This window comes from Acomys russatus, chromosome 7, assembly GCF_903995435.1.
Source record: "Acomys russatus chromosome 7, mAcoRus1.1, whole genome shotgun sequence".
In the NCBI taxonomy this organism is placed as follows: domain Eukaryota; kingdom Metazoa; phylum Chordata; class Mammalia; order Rodentia; family Muridae; genus Acomys; species Acomys russatus.
In genome coordinates, this window is record NC_067143.1 from 56,096,551 (window position 1) to 56,115,377 (window position 18,827).

Here is an 18,827-nt window from a genome sequence, read left to right on the forward strand (position 1 = left end):
TTATATTCAAATCTTGCTTTGTATTACTTTCTACCTCTTCCCCCCCACACACACAAAGGACAGTTCAGTTGGAGGAAATCTGAACACAGCTATCCACTAATCAAAGTAAAGAAAATAAGTTTCACTCTTGTTTCAGCCCTTGACTACTTGGGCAAATTCATTGTCTCTAATGAACCATGAAGTCATTTTACTGCTGCTTTACAACTGTGGAAGCCTTTCTTCTCTTTCCTTCCAGACGAATGAAAAATGTATTCTTGGTTTCAGTGGAATTTCGGTTATCTGTGTTTCTTGGACTTAAACATTTTTTTTTTCATTTTCTGAAAATAAGAGTCATTACAAGTCCCTCAAACTTACCTCAGTGCCAGCAAAGACCAGAGCTGTGCACATGCCGCAGAGCCTGAGCATAAAGGAATCTATGTCCGTGCAGCATTGTTGCCTCATTTTTACTGTTCTCCAGCCTGGAGCATATGAACTTGATTGGGTGTTTGTAGTTCAATGTCTCAGAAGACAGGGCTGAAGAGATAAGATCCTTTGGGACTGCTGAGATAATTTTTGGTAGGGGAAATTGTACCAAAACTACACATCTTCTCCCTTGTGTGGATTATAAAAAAATTGTGATGGACAGATATATTTTTAATTTAATTTACCTTGTTCACATTTCAATTTTGTGACTTCTCAACACCCACTACATATCTGTATGTTTATATGTCCACACTCTAACTTATACATATATAAGTTAGTACATTTATATTCATACGTATCTTATAGTTTTGAAAATGAGAGACACAATAAGACATAGTTAGATATAACAAACCAGAGTGTGGGTCTCACTTTTTGAGTGGGCTTATCTAGTGGTTGGCCAAGTCTTGGGGAGCAGGCTTTGTATGACTATAAATACAATAGAATGCCTGACTTCTGGGATCAGCTTCAGTGAGACAGTTGAACTGTATTCAGGGTGAACAAAATTTATATAGTTTGGGGGAGTGGGTAGTGGTGTCTAGGATGGGTGTATATTATTGTCTATGGCTTAAGGTGCTGAGAATGCTTCATTTATACCAAGAGGCATTCCAGGAATCCCAGGTACTTGAAAGGTAATATCTTATTGTAAGAAAGGAAGCTGAACCTTTAAGCTGGCCAAGGACTATATGACAGCCCTCAGGTGAAGGATGTGTGGGTCATGCTCTTCAGATTAAGTTCAGGCAGAGAAGAGGAAGCCCCAATGAGAAAGGGAGTCCTCCATATTGCACTGAGCTCAGAGAACTGTCCAGACATGGTAGACTGCAACTTTTGTAGGAGGGTCTTCCGACATCTCCTCCTGTTTTATTTTACAAAGTTTTATTGTATAAAGAGGTCCTCAGCCTCTATGCTGGGAACAGCTGGGTATTGAACCAGAACATAGTTGGCAGTGATTTTTGCAATGCTTTTATCCACCCTCTTAAAAATTGGGCAAAGCAGGGTGCCAGAAGGATCAGAGATCCAATGACCAGTATGAGGCCAAGAAGGGAAGGAAGCAACAATACAAGAGGTTTGGGGTAGTGTGGGTTTGGGGTGTCAAGCATATAGCATTCTCAGAGACTTTAGTGTAGATATTTGAGCATTCGTATGTCCTGTCCCACCAGCCCAGACTAGTTAACACAATGCCATTCCCTCCCTCTCCAGCAACCATTAAATCCAAACCTCTCCGGTTCTAGAGTACCACCTCCACTAGGGAGGTTTTCTGTCACCGAAGGTGCTTGAAACTGTCCATAGTGTTTTCACCTACTTGCTTTTGTCCTTGAAGCTGCTGGCCAAATGGTGAGATTGGATGAGGGCTGTTCCAGCAGCTGTCACACCCATCGAGGGGTTAAGACCCAGTCTGACAAGCAGAGGGATGAAGAGCTAACTTTTATTTCAGTCTCCTCCTAGCTGTAAATCAAGTTCTACAAGCTCATAGAGGTAAACCAGGAGAACAATCATTACAAGGGTGCAGAAACCTTGAAAATTCCATTTAATACAGAAATCAGTGGTGTTACGGCAACAGAGGAGAGGCTTGAGGTTAGCACATATTGGCTTGGTGACAGTAATGTTATGGGAACATGTAGGATGGGATCTTGATGAGGGTCCTGTGAGGCAAATGGGGAGAGGTAGGTTGTAGAGAGAAATGTTTTATAACCTGCATGAGAAAGGGCCCATGGGGTTCATGAAGCAAGATGTTTATGGGAAAGGCTACCAATAGGAACCAGGAGAGAAGGTGCAGAAGAGAATTTGGGAGGAGTTAGGAGTTAGGGTGTGTGTTTAGGGAAATGAAATCAGATGTACGATGTATTACTGTAGCGAAGAGAGGGTAGTTTGGACTTTGTTCTGAGTTTGATATTCCTGTTAAATAATGTTAACAAAGTTTAAGGCTGATTTGGAGTAAGGAACAAGCTGGCAGGATATGTGTGGGTCAGCTACAGGATATGTAGTCAATCCATTAGGGTAGAGCTTACCCATGACTCCTCTTCACCTTAGTTCATTCCAGGGACCATTGATGGAATGCTGACAGAACACAGAGACATCATGGCTGGAGGATTCAGTTCTGCATCCCCAATATCTGCAACCTAACTTTGTGGAGGCCTTCTGGAGGCCTGTGTTGTGGTAAAGAAAGCAGAGGCATGACCTGGGGATAGTGAAGATAGGATCAGAGTGTAAAGGAATCTCAACCCTGGTCTGGCATCCTTCCAGTGGGCAGTCTTGGTTCCTATGATTTTGTTGTCTCATAGCATGTCTCCCTAGCAAAGAATCTCCAGGGGTGTGTATTAAGGGGGTTAGGAAGAGGCTGCTCAGTAGCAGAGTTAGAATGACGAATAACAAAGACAGCCATAAGAGTAGATCAAAGGGAAGCCTGTGGAGGGCACATGGTCTGGGCAGCAGCCAGCAGGTCATAAATGTCCTCCCAGGAGATTTTGCTGTTTCATTGTGTGTGGTGTCTCCTTTACCTTATAGCCCCTCCCCCTAATCTAAAAAAATCATAAGGGCCTGTGGGATAGGAGATCAAGAGAATAGACAAAGAAGGAGCCATCATAAAAATGGTATAGTTGTCAGCAATTTATTCTTGGGTTGGGGTTTTCTCTCTGTCCTGGAAAGCCAATAAGGCTTTTATCATAAGAGGTGTGGTTCATAAAAAGTATTCATTGGATGGCTGGGCAGCAGAGGAGTAAAATAATCACATCAGGTTCCTCGCCTATAATCTGTAATAATCTATAATGTATAATCTATAATGCTCTCTTCTTGTCCCTGTCTTAGTGGATAAAGCATCCACCTCCATTAGTAGCTAAGGCCCTCCCCCTAGTGGTAAATGGAGGCATTCTAGGATTCCCTGAGATTGATAAAAGCTCCAACTACCCTGTGGGGAGGAATTGACTATAAGAACCTGGATTAGATCTGGGAAGGGGTTTAAAGTTTACCTCCTGTATTGTCCTTGGCTGGTGCCTTAGTTTGAGCGGGACCCCTGGGCCCAAATCTGCCTATCATACCGTTCTACTTGTAGATTTCTAGGACCCTCTGGATCCTTTTATTTTGCTGTTCTCCCATACGTCTCTCATTAGGTAAACTTTAAACCCCTTCCCAGATCTAGCCAATGGTCAGAATATTCTCCACAGTTGAGCGGAGAGTGTGATACGACTTTCTCACGTACTCTGGTGCCTCACATTTGACCATGTCCCCTGGAGGGGGAGACCTGGTGGCACTCAGAGGAAGGACAGCAAGTAGCCAAGAAGAGACTTGATACCCTATGAGAATATATAGGGGGACGTAATCCCCCTCAGGAACAGTCATAGGGGAGGGGAATAATGGGAAAATGGGGGGGGGGGGGGGGAATGGGAGGATACAAGGGATGGGATAAACATTGAGATGTAACAAGAATAAATTAATAAAAAAAAAAAAAAGAACCTGGATTAGCTGTTGTGGATCATAGCAAGCCAAGGAGATGTTTTAATGTGGTTTTCAATAAAACCAAATGCTTCCTGGCTCCTGATGTCAGGGAGGAGAGGAGAGGGTCTTTGGGAAACTTAAGTGAGTCAAATAGAGGTACCACATTGAAGTTTTCTGAGATATCTCTATATAGCAAATGAGTAGCCGTTCAAGTCTAATGGTCTAATTGTCCCATTTGTTCTGTCTGGGTCTTCCCATTTATAAAAGTCTTGGGTAATAAATGCTTGGGAGAGAAAAATCTCCTCCCATCATTTGGGGTCCTGGTAGGAGGGTCCAATGTAGGAGAACTTCAGTGCATATTTGGATGTTCTCCAGTATATTAGTGACCCAGTGGACATGTGGGGTGTTTTGTTGTTGTTGTTGTTTTGTTTTGTTTTTTTTTCTCTTACAGGTGTGGTAGAAAGTTGCCCCCAAAGGGATTTAAAGGCATCAGGGATTTGCTTTCTTTAGTATACTTGGATTTGCTATCTTTTTTACACAATAAAAGCCTTTCCTGCAGCAAGGAAAGACAGGTTTGCGAGGGTTGAGAGCAGCTGGGTCATTTGGGGGCCAATCTTCATTCTAGTGTTTAATCTCTGCACATTTAAAACATGGCAAATTATGCCATATTGTAGGTGCGAAGGCTTGGGAAAGGGAGGACACCTGGTGTGAGGCGGTCCCCGTGTCATTGGTAGCCGTAGTTCATTCAGCATAATGTTCGTGTTTTTTAAGTCCTTGGCATACGTGTCTGTATTCCTGGGTCATTCCTACCCAGATAGGATTATTTAGGGGCATCGCTTTGACTATAGGGTCTGTTTTGTTTTGTTTTGTGTATAAGCTGGCCTGCACTCTTAGTATAAAATATAGGAGAGATGTGATTGGTTATTATTTTAGGAAGGTCGGTCAGTGAAAAAGCCACTCTAGGCCGTGTAGATGAGAGAGTTTAATGGTCCTAGGGCTGGAGTGCACACAAGTGAGCCTGCTTAAAGCCCCTGGCAGGGAGTGAGGCCTGATGAATTCCTCTGGAGAAATTACTCTGGAATAACAGCTGGTCATAATTCTATAATTCATAATAATTAATTGAGTGGGGAGGATTTTCCCCTGCTTGTGGTCCTATCTGTTGATTATCTAACTCATCTTTCCTAGGCTGCATCTGACATTCCAGTGATTTCCAGTGATTCCCACTGTACAGAGAACTAAGGAAAGTGGACTGGTATGTATCTCTCCATTCTTGGAGGTTGAAAGGTTGCTGTTGAAATTTAGTAAAATAGATTTGGTCAAAGTGGCATGAATTTCCTCCTTGTGGACAGCTTGACATACTTCTTTTAAGTCTCCTGCCATAAGGGGATAACATGCCAGTGAATATTGCCTTCATATACATAGACGAATGTGAAAGGTTCCTATGGGTAGAGGATCCCTGGGCCATTGTGGTTGAGATTTTTAAATAAAATGTAGATTTTAAAGAGTCTTTATATATTATGTTTTTATGGTTACATTGTTTGTGGGTTAGTCATTGGCTCATTTCAACTTCTCCTGGTTCAACTGTCGTCAACTGTCTTCTCACTCGGCTAGCTCAATACATGCTCAACTGATTCTTAACTTTATTCTGCTCAATGCCTTTTCTTCTGCTCTCTAACCTTTTCAATCTCCCTTTTTCTTGTATCAACTGTCTTCTCTAACTTTACTTTTATGTCTCCAAGAACTCCTCTTCCTCTTCCTCTTCCTCCTCCTCCTCCTCCTCCTCCTCCTCCAGACTTTTTACTCTCATGTCAGCGGTAAGCATCTGTAGGTTCAATAGTTCTTGCTGCTAGCCTTGCGCTAGCCTTGCATTGGGTGGGGCTGGGCTCCAGACGGTTCTCGAAGCGCCATTTTAGACCAGCTGCTTTTTTCCCCAAGTAGGCTCAGCCACCATTGCTATGGAAACGCGGGCACAGATGCATGCGCAAAATGCGTGCTCAGATACGTGCGTGTCCTCCATGTCAGCATATAGCATCAAGCAATAATTTTTTTTTTTTTTAATTGAAAGGAACATGACTCAGGTGATTGGGGATATATGGTTCCTCCTTTTTTCTTTTAACCTGTTTTTGAGAGAAATGTTATTTGTTTTAAGAAATAACCCAGTTGTCCTGTTTGTTATCTGTTATCCACAAGCCTTAACAAGTCAGCCCAGTGTGACTGTAACTGCCTAAGAAAGCTTGACCACTGCTGCAGGCACAGGAATGGAAGAAGAAAGAAAAAAATAACTCAGTTTTAAATTTGTCTCTGTGAGTGAGTGACTCATCTTATCAGTAGAAGGTCATGCCCTGTGGGTCTTTGTTTTTATTGTTTTGGGATTAAAGACTTGAATCACCATTGCCTTGTCAAACCACTTTATCTCAATTCTAGAAAAAAATGTTTAGAAATCTCTCAAGCAGAAATTAAACAAAGAAACAAGAAAATGACGAACACCTTGTAGCTAAGGAGTTTGGAATTCTTTCCATTCTCTAGGCCACTTTAGAAAACTGTTATTCTCTTACAAGCAAAAATTAAGCAAGAAATTTTAAGTATCAGGCAGTTAACTCCACTCCTCAGGCCGTATCTTTTCAATCAGCCGCATGTTGATAGCCATCCCTATTTTGTAAGAATTGAACCTGTAAAACATTTTGGCCCATGGACGTTTTAGCCCTAGGCTTGTTTTTCCAAGGGCAGTTGCCACATCTGAGCCTGAGCCCCTTGAAGGGTGGGCCGCTGTTGGCCGGTGGCACGGAGGCAGTACTCTCACTGGCTCAAGGGCCTGCGCCATATTGGGCCTTGCTGTTTGTTTAGAAAATTGGCCAGCAAATAAAGCTTAGCTCTCTCTTAAAATATACAAATTAAAACAACATTTAAACAAACAAATTTACAGACATAGACACAAAATTTGACACGACGATCATAAAGCAAACAAGACAGTCTGACTGACAAGACAAAAAGGCAGTCTCTAGATCCTCGCAAGACAGGACCAAACAGATTGTAGGAATATTTAGAAGGTCTCATGATCCTGTAACTTAACTCTTATCTTTTTACCGAGTATACTGTTTCCTCTTTAAGAAACTATGGACAAAAATTTAAACATTTGTTTACTGATTAGCTTTATCCCTCGTGTTTGAAGTGTTGACTCTAAATCTCTGTCTGGATACATCTTTGTTATGCTGTGTCTCATGTTTTCATTGCTACCTTACCTTCTTTCCACGAAGAGGGTCACTCTGGCAGCAAAACTTTTTTTCCACTTTACTTCCCTAGAGCATGCTCACAATCGACTTCTGTCACCTTAATCCCTTGTGTTCAATTCCTGTGCTCCGGCGCCATTTGTCCCATCCTGTGAGACATATGAAACCAGGGTCGACCTGAAAAAGGGGGGGGGGGTGCTGATGGGGGGAAAAAGACAAAGACATGAGAGACATGAATGTCAAGACGAAATCTCTGATCAAGACTCCTGCTTTATTGCAAGTGAGTGCAGCTTATATAGTGCAGACTCAAGTCAAGTCTCTTGTTACAAGGCCCCTCCCCTACTCCCTTATGCAGCCTGAAAAGAAGGCAATCCCTTGCAGGAGCTCCTTTGTGTCTCTCAGTGATAGGCAATCCAAACATCTAGGCAGAGCAAAGGTCCTCCAGCAAAGGATGAGCTTTTTTTTTTTTTTTTTTTTTTAATTGAGACAGGGTCTCTCTGTGTCAGCCTTGCCTGTCCTGGACTTGCTTTGTAGACCAGGCTGACCTCTTCTGCTCAGCTAAAGCCACAGCACAGAAATATGGCCTCGGACAGTTACAGTTATTTTTATACAACTGTGTTTGTTTCTCTTAGTTTCTTTCTTAACCCAGCTATCACACAAATAATTAATATACGCTTATACTTGTTTATAAAGCTTTACAACATAATCTTGAGCAGTTTAAGTCTGTTCTTAAACCTCTATGTTATCCTGACTCTATATTTGCCAAAATCCCAAAGTTCCTTGATTTGCAGTCCTTTCTTTGTTGCACCTGAATCATCTTCATCTCCACTTCGCCTTTGCCTATGGCTCTTGCTGAATCTCCTACCTCCTCTTCTAACTCCTCCTACTCTACACGGCAGGAAGTCAAGCCCTATTTTCTCTCCTGCTCAGCTATTGGCTGTAAGCTGCTTTATTGACATATCACAGGGACAATTGGGGAGCAGAGTTTATACAACATTGATAGAGGCTCAGAACAAGGCCTGAAACCAGATATGAGGGATACAGAAATCAGCATTGGAATTCCACAATAACCTTATATCAACATAGGCCTCTTTTGGAAGAATTTTTAAGTCATCTTGATTTAAGCAGTCCTTTATAGGAACAAATTTGGAAATCCCTCTGGTGGGATGTTGAATTTCCCATGATAGTAAAAAGAAGTGCTGCTGGTGAGGGTCAACCATCCCAAGGCAATTCTGGCATGTACTAACAAGCATGGGGCTGTTTGCAGATTTAAGAAAACAACAGCCATCCTAGTAGCCCTTACATGGCTGCTGCATTAACAAGTTCTTTATGAGAGACTTAAAGTATATTGCCTACACCCACTTTGTCTGTCTGGGTCCTGGAAAGGGTTAAAGAAACCTTCCACTGATATCACAGAGCTACTCTGACCAGGAGGTGTCAGATGTTCCATAAACTGTATCCACTTCCATGTGAAGGCCCAAACTGAAAGAGTAGCAAAAAGAGAATAGGTGACATATCGCAATGGCTGGATGGCCAGGCAAAAACACTGCTACTTTGGGGGTAGAGGTCTACTCACAAACTCCTTATCTTTCAGGGTTTCCTATGTAGGCACCAGCTATGTATACCCCTTTCCTCAATGGCCGTTTGCCACAGGCCCACAAGGGCAAAGAGAGGAAGGGGGCATGCTGGTTTCAGATGGTCATGAGTATGACAGAATGACCGACTTCTGGGATCAGCTTCAGTGAGACAGCCCAAATTTATTAGAAGTTAACAATGGCTATACAGTTTTGGAGGAGCAGGTAGGGATTTCCAGGGTGAGGGTACATCATTGGCTAGAGCTTAAGGTGCTGCTGGGAATGCTTTTTTTTTTTTTTTTTTAACACCAAGAGGCATTCCAGGAATCCTAGGTGCTTGCCATGCAGGCTTTTATCCAGAGAAAAGAGTTGAGTCTATAATTTTGGCCAAGGACTACTTGACATTCCTCAGGTGGAGCATGGAGGATCCTGCTTTCCTGATAAGGTCAAGCAAAGAAATGGAAGGCCCACTGAGAAAGAGAGGCCTCCATTTTGTGCCAAGCTTGGAGAGCAGTCTGGACATGGTAGACTGTGTCTTTAATAGCAGGGTCTTCCAACGAAAGAGTAATGTGGACATTTTTCTCTAGTTGTGCGTTATATTTGTTGACTGCACTAATGAACAGGACAGGCCATGCCTGCCACTGAAGGGCACAGGCTAGGAGTGGGACCCACTATGATGAGTAAAGCATGTGGTGGAGAGATGGGAAAGAAAGAGAAGCTGAGCAGCCTGTGCAATACGAAGAGACGCAGAACTGGAGACATGAGAATGGTGAGGAACAACTTAATATGAGAGGCCTGTACTGCCACGTGAGGACATTTTACATTCTACTTCTTTATAAATAAATGATTACAATGGAAATACATAAGAAAATCGTGTTTCCCCAATACCTTCACATGATCAAATGTTTTACATATTATGCGTGAAAAATAAATGTGAATAAAGAAGTTATTCCCAAGAACCCACATACATTTGTAACTAAGCAACCTGTTATATATTAACAGAGTATAAGCAAGCAAGGTAATTTATCAGCCAGCTTTTCGTTACTGGCAGGCTGTATTTGTGGTTACAAAGAAGGAATCAATTATCTTAAAATGTAATCTTATAAAGGTCTTAAAAGAATCACAGATTTAAACTTCTGTATAAAAATAATCAGCCCTTTCTACTTTAAATCCTCGAGGTGTTCATCTATTCATTAACATGTTTTATTAAATCATATTAGGAAGCCGAGGGCAGAAAAATAGAATAAGGACATCAATTGTCATCTCAGTCACCAGCCCAGCTTTGAAAGAGTCACATCAGCCAAAGCATTCTTGCTTTGCCAATCTCAAAAAGACCCTAGCTTTATTAATAAGAGTGTGTGCTCTCTTAACTTCAGTTGTCCCCTAAGATTTCCTACATGAGAAAACATCTTTACTTCAGATTGCTAAACAATCTGTTTTTCCCTAAGACTTTCTACATCAGAGCCACTAGCAAAAAAAAAAAAAAAAAAAAAAAAAAAAAAAAAAAGAAAGAAAGAAAGAAAAAAAATCTTTACCTAACCTTGCTGAAGAATCTATTTTTCCAAATTCATTCTAAGGGCAATAATCATTGTCAGCAATCTACATCAGTGGATTGTTTTCAAAGGTGGTGTGTGAATCATTAATCTGCTCCAGTAGCAATGCCTGAAAGAGATCAAGCATTGTTATTGAGTATGCCAATGATACTGCCCAGTGAGGGGCTGGGAGCCCCCTTTATAGTACTCACACAATTCACATATTAAGGGAATTATAAGGACCACAAAGGTGACAAGCCAAGCTACGCTCCATAACAGCATGAAGTCCTCAACACATAGTTCTTGGGGGTTATCCCTCACCAAGACACACCCATTGTGGGTATGCTAACCAGTGGGCTGTATTTCATGAGCTCTAGAGCTGTTTTGCTGTTCCTCCTGCATAGCCCCCAACACTAGGTTGACAGCATTTCATTGGCTGTGTCTAACATACTGGTGATGCTTTATTTGCATCTATGTGCCAGCTACGTGACTGAATACCTGAACTCCTTGGGGATCTTCAGGCTACATGCTCAGAGGCAGGCATGGAAACAGGGAGGGAGCTAGTCCATTCCTGCTGTTTCAGGATGAGATTTTAAAACACAAGTCTGAGATACCCACGGTTCGAGCATGTGCCACCTCTCCAGATGCATGCCAGTTCCCCTGGTGACACAGTCCATGTGCCCCACAAAACAGAGAAAGAATTGTCTCTTTGATAATGATGTTAAGAAATATGGGTGTTTCTATTTAAAGTTAGGAAATTACATACTTACATGGCACATACATAAAAGGCAAGCCCAAACAAACTACACAAGCTAGAGTGCCAAAGTGGCGTTTTTAAAACAGTAAGATGCCAAGTTTTCGATTTTATCAATAAAGACTCAGGAGCCAAAGGCTGGGGTGAAACTTGCTAGTTCAGAGGGTCAGAGTACGCACTAGCTGATCTTTCTTTGCAGCCTACCTCCCAGAAGGAAAACATCTTTCTACTCAGCTCATGTCCGAGAAGAAAAATGCAAAAAGCTCCTTTAGCTCAATGCCCCTTCTTTCTGTTCACTCCATATCAGCTGGTTTTTGCTCTGCCTGATGGTTTAGGATTAACTTTATTTAATCCTGCGCATAGAAAATCTTGGATTAAATGGATGTTTTAGGGCCAAACCACACCATAATCACTGGCTTTTACAAAAAACAAAAAGTTCTTAGATTAAAGGTGTGTGTTAGGGCACAGGTGTTTACAGTTCACAATGGGATCAAATATCCTGCCACAAAACTCTTTGGAAGAACTGACTAGAAATAACCACAAAGCATTTTAATTAGTCAAAGCAACTGTGGGCAAAAAGAGCAAAGCAAGGAAGTCACTGTCTGACTTCAAACAAAGTACATGCTAGAGTTACCCAAGGAACATGATAATGTCATAAAAACAGAGAGGTAGGGCTGGGCATGGTGACGCACGCCTTTAATCCCAGTGCTCAGGAGGCAGAGGCAGGTGGATCGCTGTGAGTTCAAGGCCAGTCTGGTCTACAAAGTGAGTCCAGGACAGCCAAAGCTAACACAGAGAGACCTTGTCTTGAAAAACCAAACCAAACAAACAAACAAACAAAAAAATCAAACACACACACACAAACAAAAACAAAAACCCAAAGAATTGGATGAATGAAACAAAATAGAAAAGTACAAATAAATCCACACCATTATAGCTAATTTAATTTTTAATTATTTGCCTTATTATTTTATTTTTATGTGCATGAATATTTTGTCTGCATGTGTATGTGTATGTATGAGCACCACATGCATACCTGGTGCCTACAAGGGCTAGAAAAGGATAGCAAATCCGACGCAACTGGAGTTAGAGATGGTTGTGAGCTTTCATATGGGTTCTGCAGATTGAACTGTGTCCTGAAGATCAGCCAGTGCTCTTAACTATTGATACATCTCTCTAGCCCGGAAGCTGTTTTTTTTATTAATTAGTGAATATGATAAAACAGGAAAGGAATAGTCTCCTTGATAATGATGTCAAGCAATATGGGAGTTTACATTCAATTTTAGGAAATTAGACACTTATCGACACATACATTAAAAAAAGCAATGCCAAAAGAACTAAACTCTTACATGTTGTATACTTATCTTTGACCATGAAGACAATACCATTAAATTCCCTGCTGAAATTATGTGCATACAAGCACTATTATATGGACAGAGAAGGTTGTGTTTATGTATTTAGAAATATGCATACCATGCCTGTGTAACTAAAATTATGGAAAAGAGGCCACTGACTTGAGAAATAGCAAAGGAGTAGTTTTGGGGAAGGGTAGGAAAAACAAGGGAAGAGAGAAAAGGATATAATTATATTTTAGTTTCAAAACTTAAAAAAGTCCATGCTGTGAGAGTATGCATTTAATTTGCTTGCCCAAAGCTACTTATGATTAAGTCAGAATGAATTTCAGATTCTCTTGTGTTTGTAAATATATTTCATTAAACAAAATCCTCTAATAAGGCAATTTATATAAGACTTGTGTACTAACAAGAAGTGGACTGATAATTCATATTTTTACCCAATGTAGTGTTTGTTTTTTTTGTGTGTGTTATATTTCTCTGGAGGAAGAATATTGCATCTGTCAAGATCCTTAGATCCTTACAAGGCTACCTTTGTAATCATTTCCTCTTGCCTAGAACTCCAATCATCCTCCAGCAAGAGGATTGGGTGGAGGGATTTTTTTTTTTCATCCAGGGTAAAGGGAATACAACATCTCAATATATGTTACACACTGGCTAGAAACTGAATCAGTCTGATTGTTCACCAACAGACAAATGAATTTTAAATATATAATGCATACATGCAGTGAACGTGGTTTCTCCATCACCAAGGGATGCCTTTCTGTGGCAACATAAATGGCCTTGGAGGACATTATCCTGGGTGAAGTATACCAGTCAGAAACAGACAAGGACTCTATCATGTGTGCTACAGCAGAAGACATGGTGAGCCAACACATACAAATCCATAAGTACAAAGAATAGTGTCTGTAGCTCTGCTATAGAGTTGGGAGATGGTAAGATTTTTTAGTATTGTTTTAAAAAAGAAATGCCTTGTGAAGTGACAGATGTGCTCATCAATGCAATTTGATCATTTAACTATACATGAATTGGGACTTCACATTGTATCCTGTGAATATGACACCTCTTACTTATCAGTCAAACCTAAATTTGTATTGAAAAGAAGATATTTTATGGTATTTTAGTCAGAAAAAAAATTTCTTTGTAGACATAATATCAACACATGCTCTGAATATTCTATTTGTCTGGTTTTTAAACCACCTCTCAGGACGTGTATAGGCTGCCCTAGACTTCACAATTCTCTTGCTTCAATCTAACGAATAGATGATGTGATGGACATACACAGTTTGGTCAGGCTTACTTTAAGTTTTTATTCCTGTGTTTTTTCCTTTCTATGACACCTTTGCAATTTTGCTATCCTCTCCTGAGGTATTTTAACCATCACTTGTTCTCATACACGATGTTATTTCTTAATATCTTAAATTGTCTACTTTATCCTATTCCTTCCAAATGTCTCTATGTTTAACTAGCAAAATATACTGTCAGACATCATTGAAAAATGTGGATTCTTGAATACTTTTAAAAAGATAGGGTAATATCGCTGGACTAATAACAAAGGGATCCAAACGCTGGTTTGGGTGTAAAGTGATCAATGTTCATCTTTCACACTCATTCATATTCATATATTGGTATCAATTCAAAAATACTTTATTAGTTTTCAATTATTACACATTATAAATAAATTCAGGAAGAGTCCCATAACACAGCCCTAAACATTGTTAAGATCCGAAAAGTCAAGTATATGACCTCCTGATACTGATGATGGAGAAACAGCAATCTGCTCACACATACTCTGTGTAACACACAGGTTACAGAACACAACATTTTTGTACCAGATGGCTTGTACACTGACTAGAGAGGAGAATAGTTCCAGATATAATAATTGAGTCAAATTCTCATTGTATGCAACAGACTGATTAATGATCTCTTCAAAGTTCAAACATTCCTTGGAGATGAAACATCAGAACAGCGTAAGCACATACATGTGAACACAGTCTCTTTAAAAGACCATTCTGGGCAGGAATAAGATAAAGGAGATTTTGAATGGAGAGAATTTTTTATTGTGGTCTTAGTTAAATTTTTATTATAATTTGAACAAATATGCAAATATAACTTATACAAATGTTAACACTCTTCTGAAAGAAAAGAAAATATGTACAATTCATAAACCACGCACAGTTACCACAAGAAGTAAAAAGAAATGCTTCAAAGATTAGACAGTCAAGCTATTGTTCAGTTCATGTTATCAGAAACAAAAATTAGATTGAAGTAAAGTAGGTATGATGGAAAAGTTCACATCATAAATAAATAACTCATGATATATCATCTGTCATTCATATCAAGGACCAAATCAAAAGTCTTTCAGACACTTTCTTCCTTACGTGTGCCTTACTCTCAAAGGTAAACATTACACTAATATCTACTGACATAGATTAGTTTGTCTACCTCTGTGTTTTATACAAACAAAAGCATATAATACATTTCCTGTCTTTCATTCATTATATTTGATTAAGCCCAAACTAATTACACTTTGTTTGATACTGATGAATAATACTATCAAACCTACCTCTGCAAAGTATAAGCATTTGGTGATTCAAATCTCTTAAAAAATTTAAATGAGCATGTGTGTGAATTACAAATTAATATATAGTTTGGAAATTTGGGATTAGAAAAGAGATAACATAGGAAATAACAATAAACTCCAAGTGATTTTGTGAGCAGGAAGTTGAGATAATAAGCACAAATTTTACTGAAGATAGGCCATTGGATGCCAGCTATCAATATTTTTGAAGCAGTCAACTCGAGGCCTAGTGATCCACCCACTAGACTGCCATTCTTGGAAGATGATAGCTCAGAAGAGAGATACTTGCCTGTGAAAATTGAAAGCAGTGAACTTACAGAGAAACCAAGGGACGAGATTCTCTCTGCTTACATGGACATGATTTTACTTGTCAAAACATGAAGAAGACCCAAGTCATGTGGATGGACTTCTCGGAGCCACATGCATGGTTTAAAATGTCTCTGGCATAAAGCAGGCTAAGGGAAGTATGGCTTCTTATAAGTGCCCATTAAATTTTACGAGAAGAGTTTTCTTTCCCTTTAAGCAAGAACCTAATGACACTCTCACGTATCTGTTTGGTTTTCACTCCGTACACAATGGGATTCATGGTGGGAGGCATGAGAAGATAGAGATTAGCCATAATGATGTGGATGTGAGGAGGGATGGTATGTTGCCCAAAGCGGTGTGTAAAGAAGGTGAAGAAGGCTGGGACATAGGTGATCACAATGGCACAGATGTGAGCAGTGCAGGTGCTAAAAGCCTTCTGCCGAGCATCTGCTGAGGACAGACTCACGACTGCCCGTAGGATCATGGTGTAGGAGACTGTGATGCACAGGATGTCAAAGCCCCCAATCAGGAGGGCGACCATTAGACCATAGATGGCATTGATCTGAACATTGCCACAAGATATTTTAGCGACAGACATGTGGTCACAGTAGGTGTGGGGGATGACATTACCCCTGCAGTATGGCAGGCGCTTGGTGAGGAACGTGAAAGGGATGACGAGAATCACACCTCTAAGAAAAGTGAGCATCCCTGCCTTGGCAATGACTACATTTGTGAGGATAGTGGCATAGCGCAGAGGGTAACAGATGGCCACATAGCGGTCCAGGGCCATGAGCATCAACACCCCAGACTCCATCCCTGTGAACGTGTGCACAAAGAACATCTGGGCCAGGCAAGCCTTAAAGTCAATCTCCTTGAGATTGAACCACAATATGCAGAAAGTGTTGGGAAGGGTGCTGGTGCACATGAGCACATCTGTGAAGGAAAGAAGACCTAGGAAGATGTACATAGGTCTGTGTAAGACCTCTTCAGAGTAGATAAGATATATGAGTCCAAAATTCCCTGTAAGAGCAATGCTGTACATGGTAAACAGCGGGAAGGAGATCCACAAATGAACCTCTTCCAGGCCAGGGATGCCATTGAGGATGAATGAAGCTGGGGTTAGGCTGCTGACATTTAGAAGTGACATAATGAGTGTTGGGAGCTCATCGTAGACTAGTCCAGAATTGTTTCTGTAAACAGAAAAAAATACCCGTAAATATCACAGACAACATGACAAGCATAATTTTCTTCCCATAATGGCTATGTTTCTTGTGGGTCTGTTTCTATATGATTATATGTGCTCCCACAAGGTTTTGTGGTGTGGTACATACAGTTTGTGTCCATGCCTTTAGTGTTGGATGGTCAGAAGGTAGCAATCATCCATGTATCTGTGTTGTTGTCATGTCATCCATCCCACAGACTACAATGGCCACTTACGGAGCAACTGGATTGACAAAACACTTCTTATGCTCCAGCCATTATTCATTAACACGATGCCTGATCTGTACTGAAATGTCAGTAAACATCAGCAGTTCTTATGTATTTCACTTTAAAAGCTTTTACTTTATAGTTCTTCTGGCAATGACTTCAACTACTTTTTAGTCTTAAACTCCTTCATTATGGCTCATAGAAAAATTAAATATCCCAGAATTTGAGCAATCTATTTGTAGCAATGAATTCTTTAAATAAAAATTACTGAACCCTCAGAAAAGTAAAAATGAAATCTCACCAATAGTAAATTCCTTCCTAACCACTGGCAGAAGACTATTTACTTGATGAACAAAGTTAGACATAAGGTAATGAGTCAGTAGAAATATAACTTCAAAAGCCAACGTTTTCCTCACATTGGCTTCTAGTTTAGTGGACTCTATAGTCAATTGGATAAGAATGTAGATGATTCACATTATAAACCAAAGCAAATGGCATTCCCATAACAACATGGTATTTTATTTTCTGCCTGTATCACAACTTCACAGAAGCATAGATTCAGGTTTTTTTTTTTCCATGCCATGTAATCAAGCTAAGCTTTTGTGTGTAAAGTAGACACTATATCTTCATAACTCTGTGGCAAAACTGACTGAATATTAGGACCAGGGTTTACAATTAATATACATAGCAAGAGAGGGGAATGCTGGAAGTAATAGTATGCTTAGATGGAATCAAATGAAGCTATGGCCATGAAATGGGTTTAGTTTGAAAACTCAGGTATGAAGAAGTGGCAACGATGACTTAGATGTCGTGGCTGAAAGTAGTAACAAAAGAACGAATGCAAACATGGGAGTGGATATGGTGCCATGAAAAGGCCATTGTAGGAAAGATAATACAACCTTTAGTTCTAAGTTATTAATCGTAAATTCAGAGTATCTTGTAGGTAGTTTGGAAGAGACACACATGTCACTCCAACAGAAGTCTGTACTGTAAGTTTGAGGTTTATGTAACTCATTTGCCTTTCCTCACATCTGTTATTTAGTCTTATATAGTTCTGGCTATCATATAAAGACTAAATTATTCTAGGGATACTTTGAGTTGGGAAATAATTCCTAGATAGTAACTATGAATAGAAGCAGTTTCCTAAAAGTAAAGAAAGTATGAGAAATAGAAAATTATAAAATAAAGCCATGATACTCCTTTTTTTCCCCCTTTACTTGCCACATGACAAATGTTTTTCTCCATAACTGTTTGTTGGCTCCTGTGTGCTCTTTGCCCAAGAGCTTCTTTTTATAACACTTTCTGTTGGAATTATGCTTTAGAAGCCGAAAGCTGAATTCTTAAATCAAAGTGAAAGCTGAGCATACAGGATGGAGCTGTAGGATTTTAGGAAGGTCCATTGAGCTTTTCAGTGTTAGGAAATAAGACTCTGTGGAAGTCGTTACCACCTCCTTCCTTAGTGTCATAAGCTGTACTTATTTCTCTCCTGATAAGAACACAACCCCAATGTAGAAATCTGATACTCACCCTAAAAATTAGGGATGTTCCATGAGAAACAGAATGTACAAAGGTTAAGTCTTATTCACTTATTTAGGATTCAGGCAAATAAGACCGATACTGGATACTGAGACCTTTGGAGAAAAGCAGCAGAAGGAACACACTGGTCTCTTATTCTCTCTCCCTCTTTCTCCCACTTTTTCCTCTTCATGTTTGTATGTTTGTATGTGTGTGCATGTTTGTGTGTGTGTGTGTTAGAGAAAGAGAGAGAGGGGCTCTGAATTGGGAAGGAAAACTCAATTGGTGCTCTCTCTCTCTCTTTTTACTGTAACCTCCAAGGAAAAGTGATTTCCCATATGTGTTGAGTGCATGTGGCCCAAGAATCAACTATATCTGCATACTAAGGGCAAGAGCTGAGATGCTGGGAATTGAACCAGTGGGACTTGTCTAATATACAATGTTTATCCTCCATCAGGATCTATAACTCCTGAGGGAGTAATCATTACTAAATACACAATAGACTAAAACTTGCTATGCAATTTAAAATTTTTAGTGTATTACACATAACATTGACATTAAAATATTTTAAAACTTAACTTCAATATACAACCAAGTGAGATATATGAAGTATTTAGTGTCCCTACTTGGGATTACCTGGATGTACATCCGCATGTCTGTGAAAAAT

General features: G+C 40.0%; 1 protein-coding gene across 1 annotated transcript; it reads right to left on the reverse strand.

Moving 5' to 3' along the window:
• Nucleotides 1-15,398: 15,398 nt before the first annotated feature.
• Nucleotides 15,399-16,364, reverse strand: LOC127192256 (olfactory receptor 52N1). Its single transcript, XM_051149583.1, has one exon. The coding sequence runs from the start codon at nucleotides 16,362-16,364 to the stop codon at nucleotides 15,399-15,401; it is 966 nt and encodes a 321-aa protein (XP_051005540.1).
• Between the last annotated feature and the right edge of the window lie 2,463 nt (nucleotides 16,365-18,827).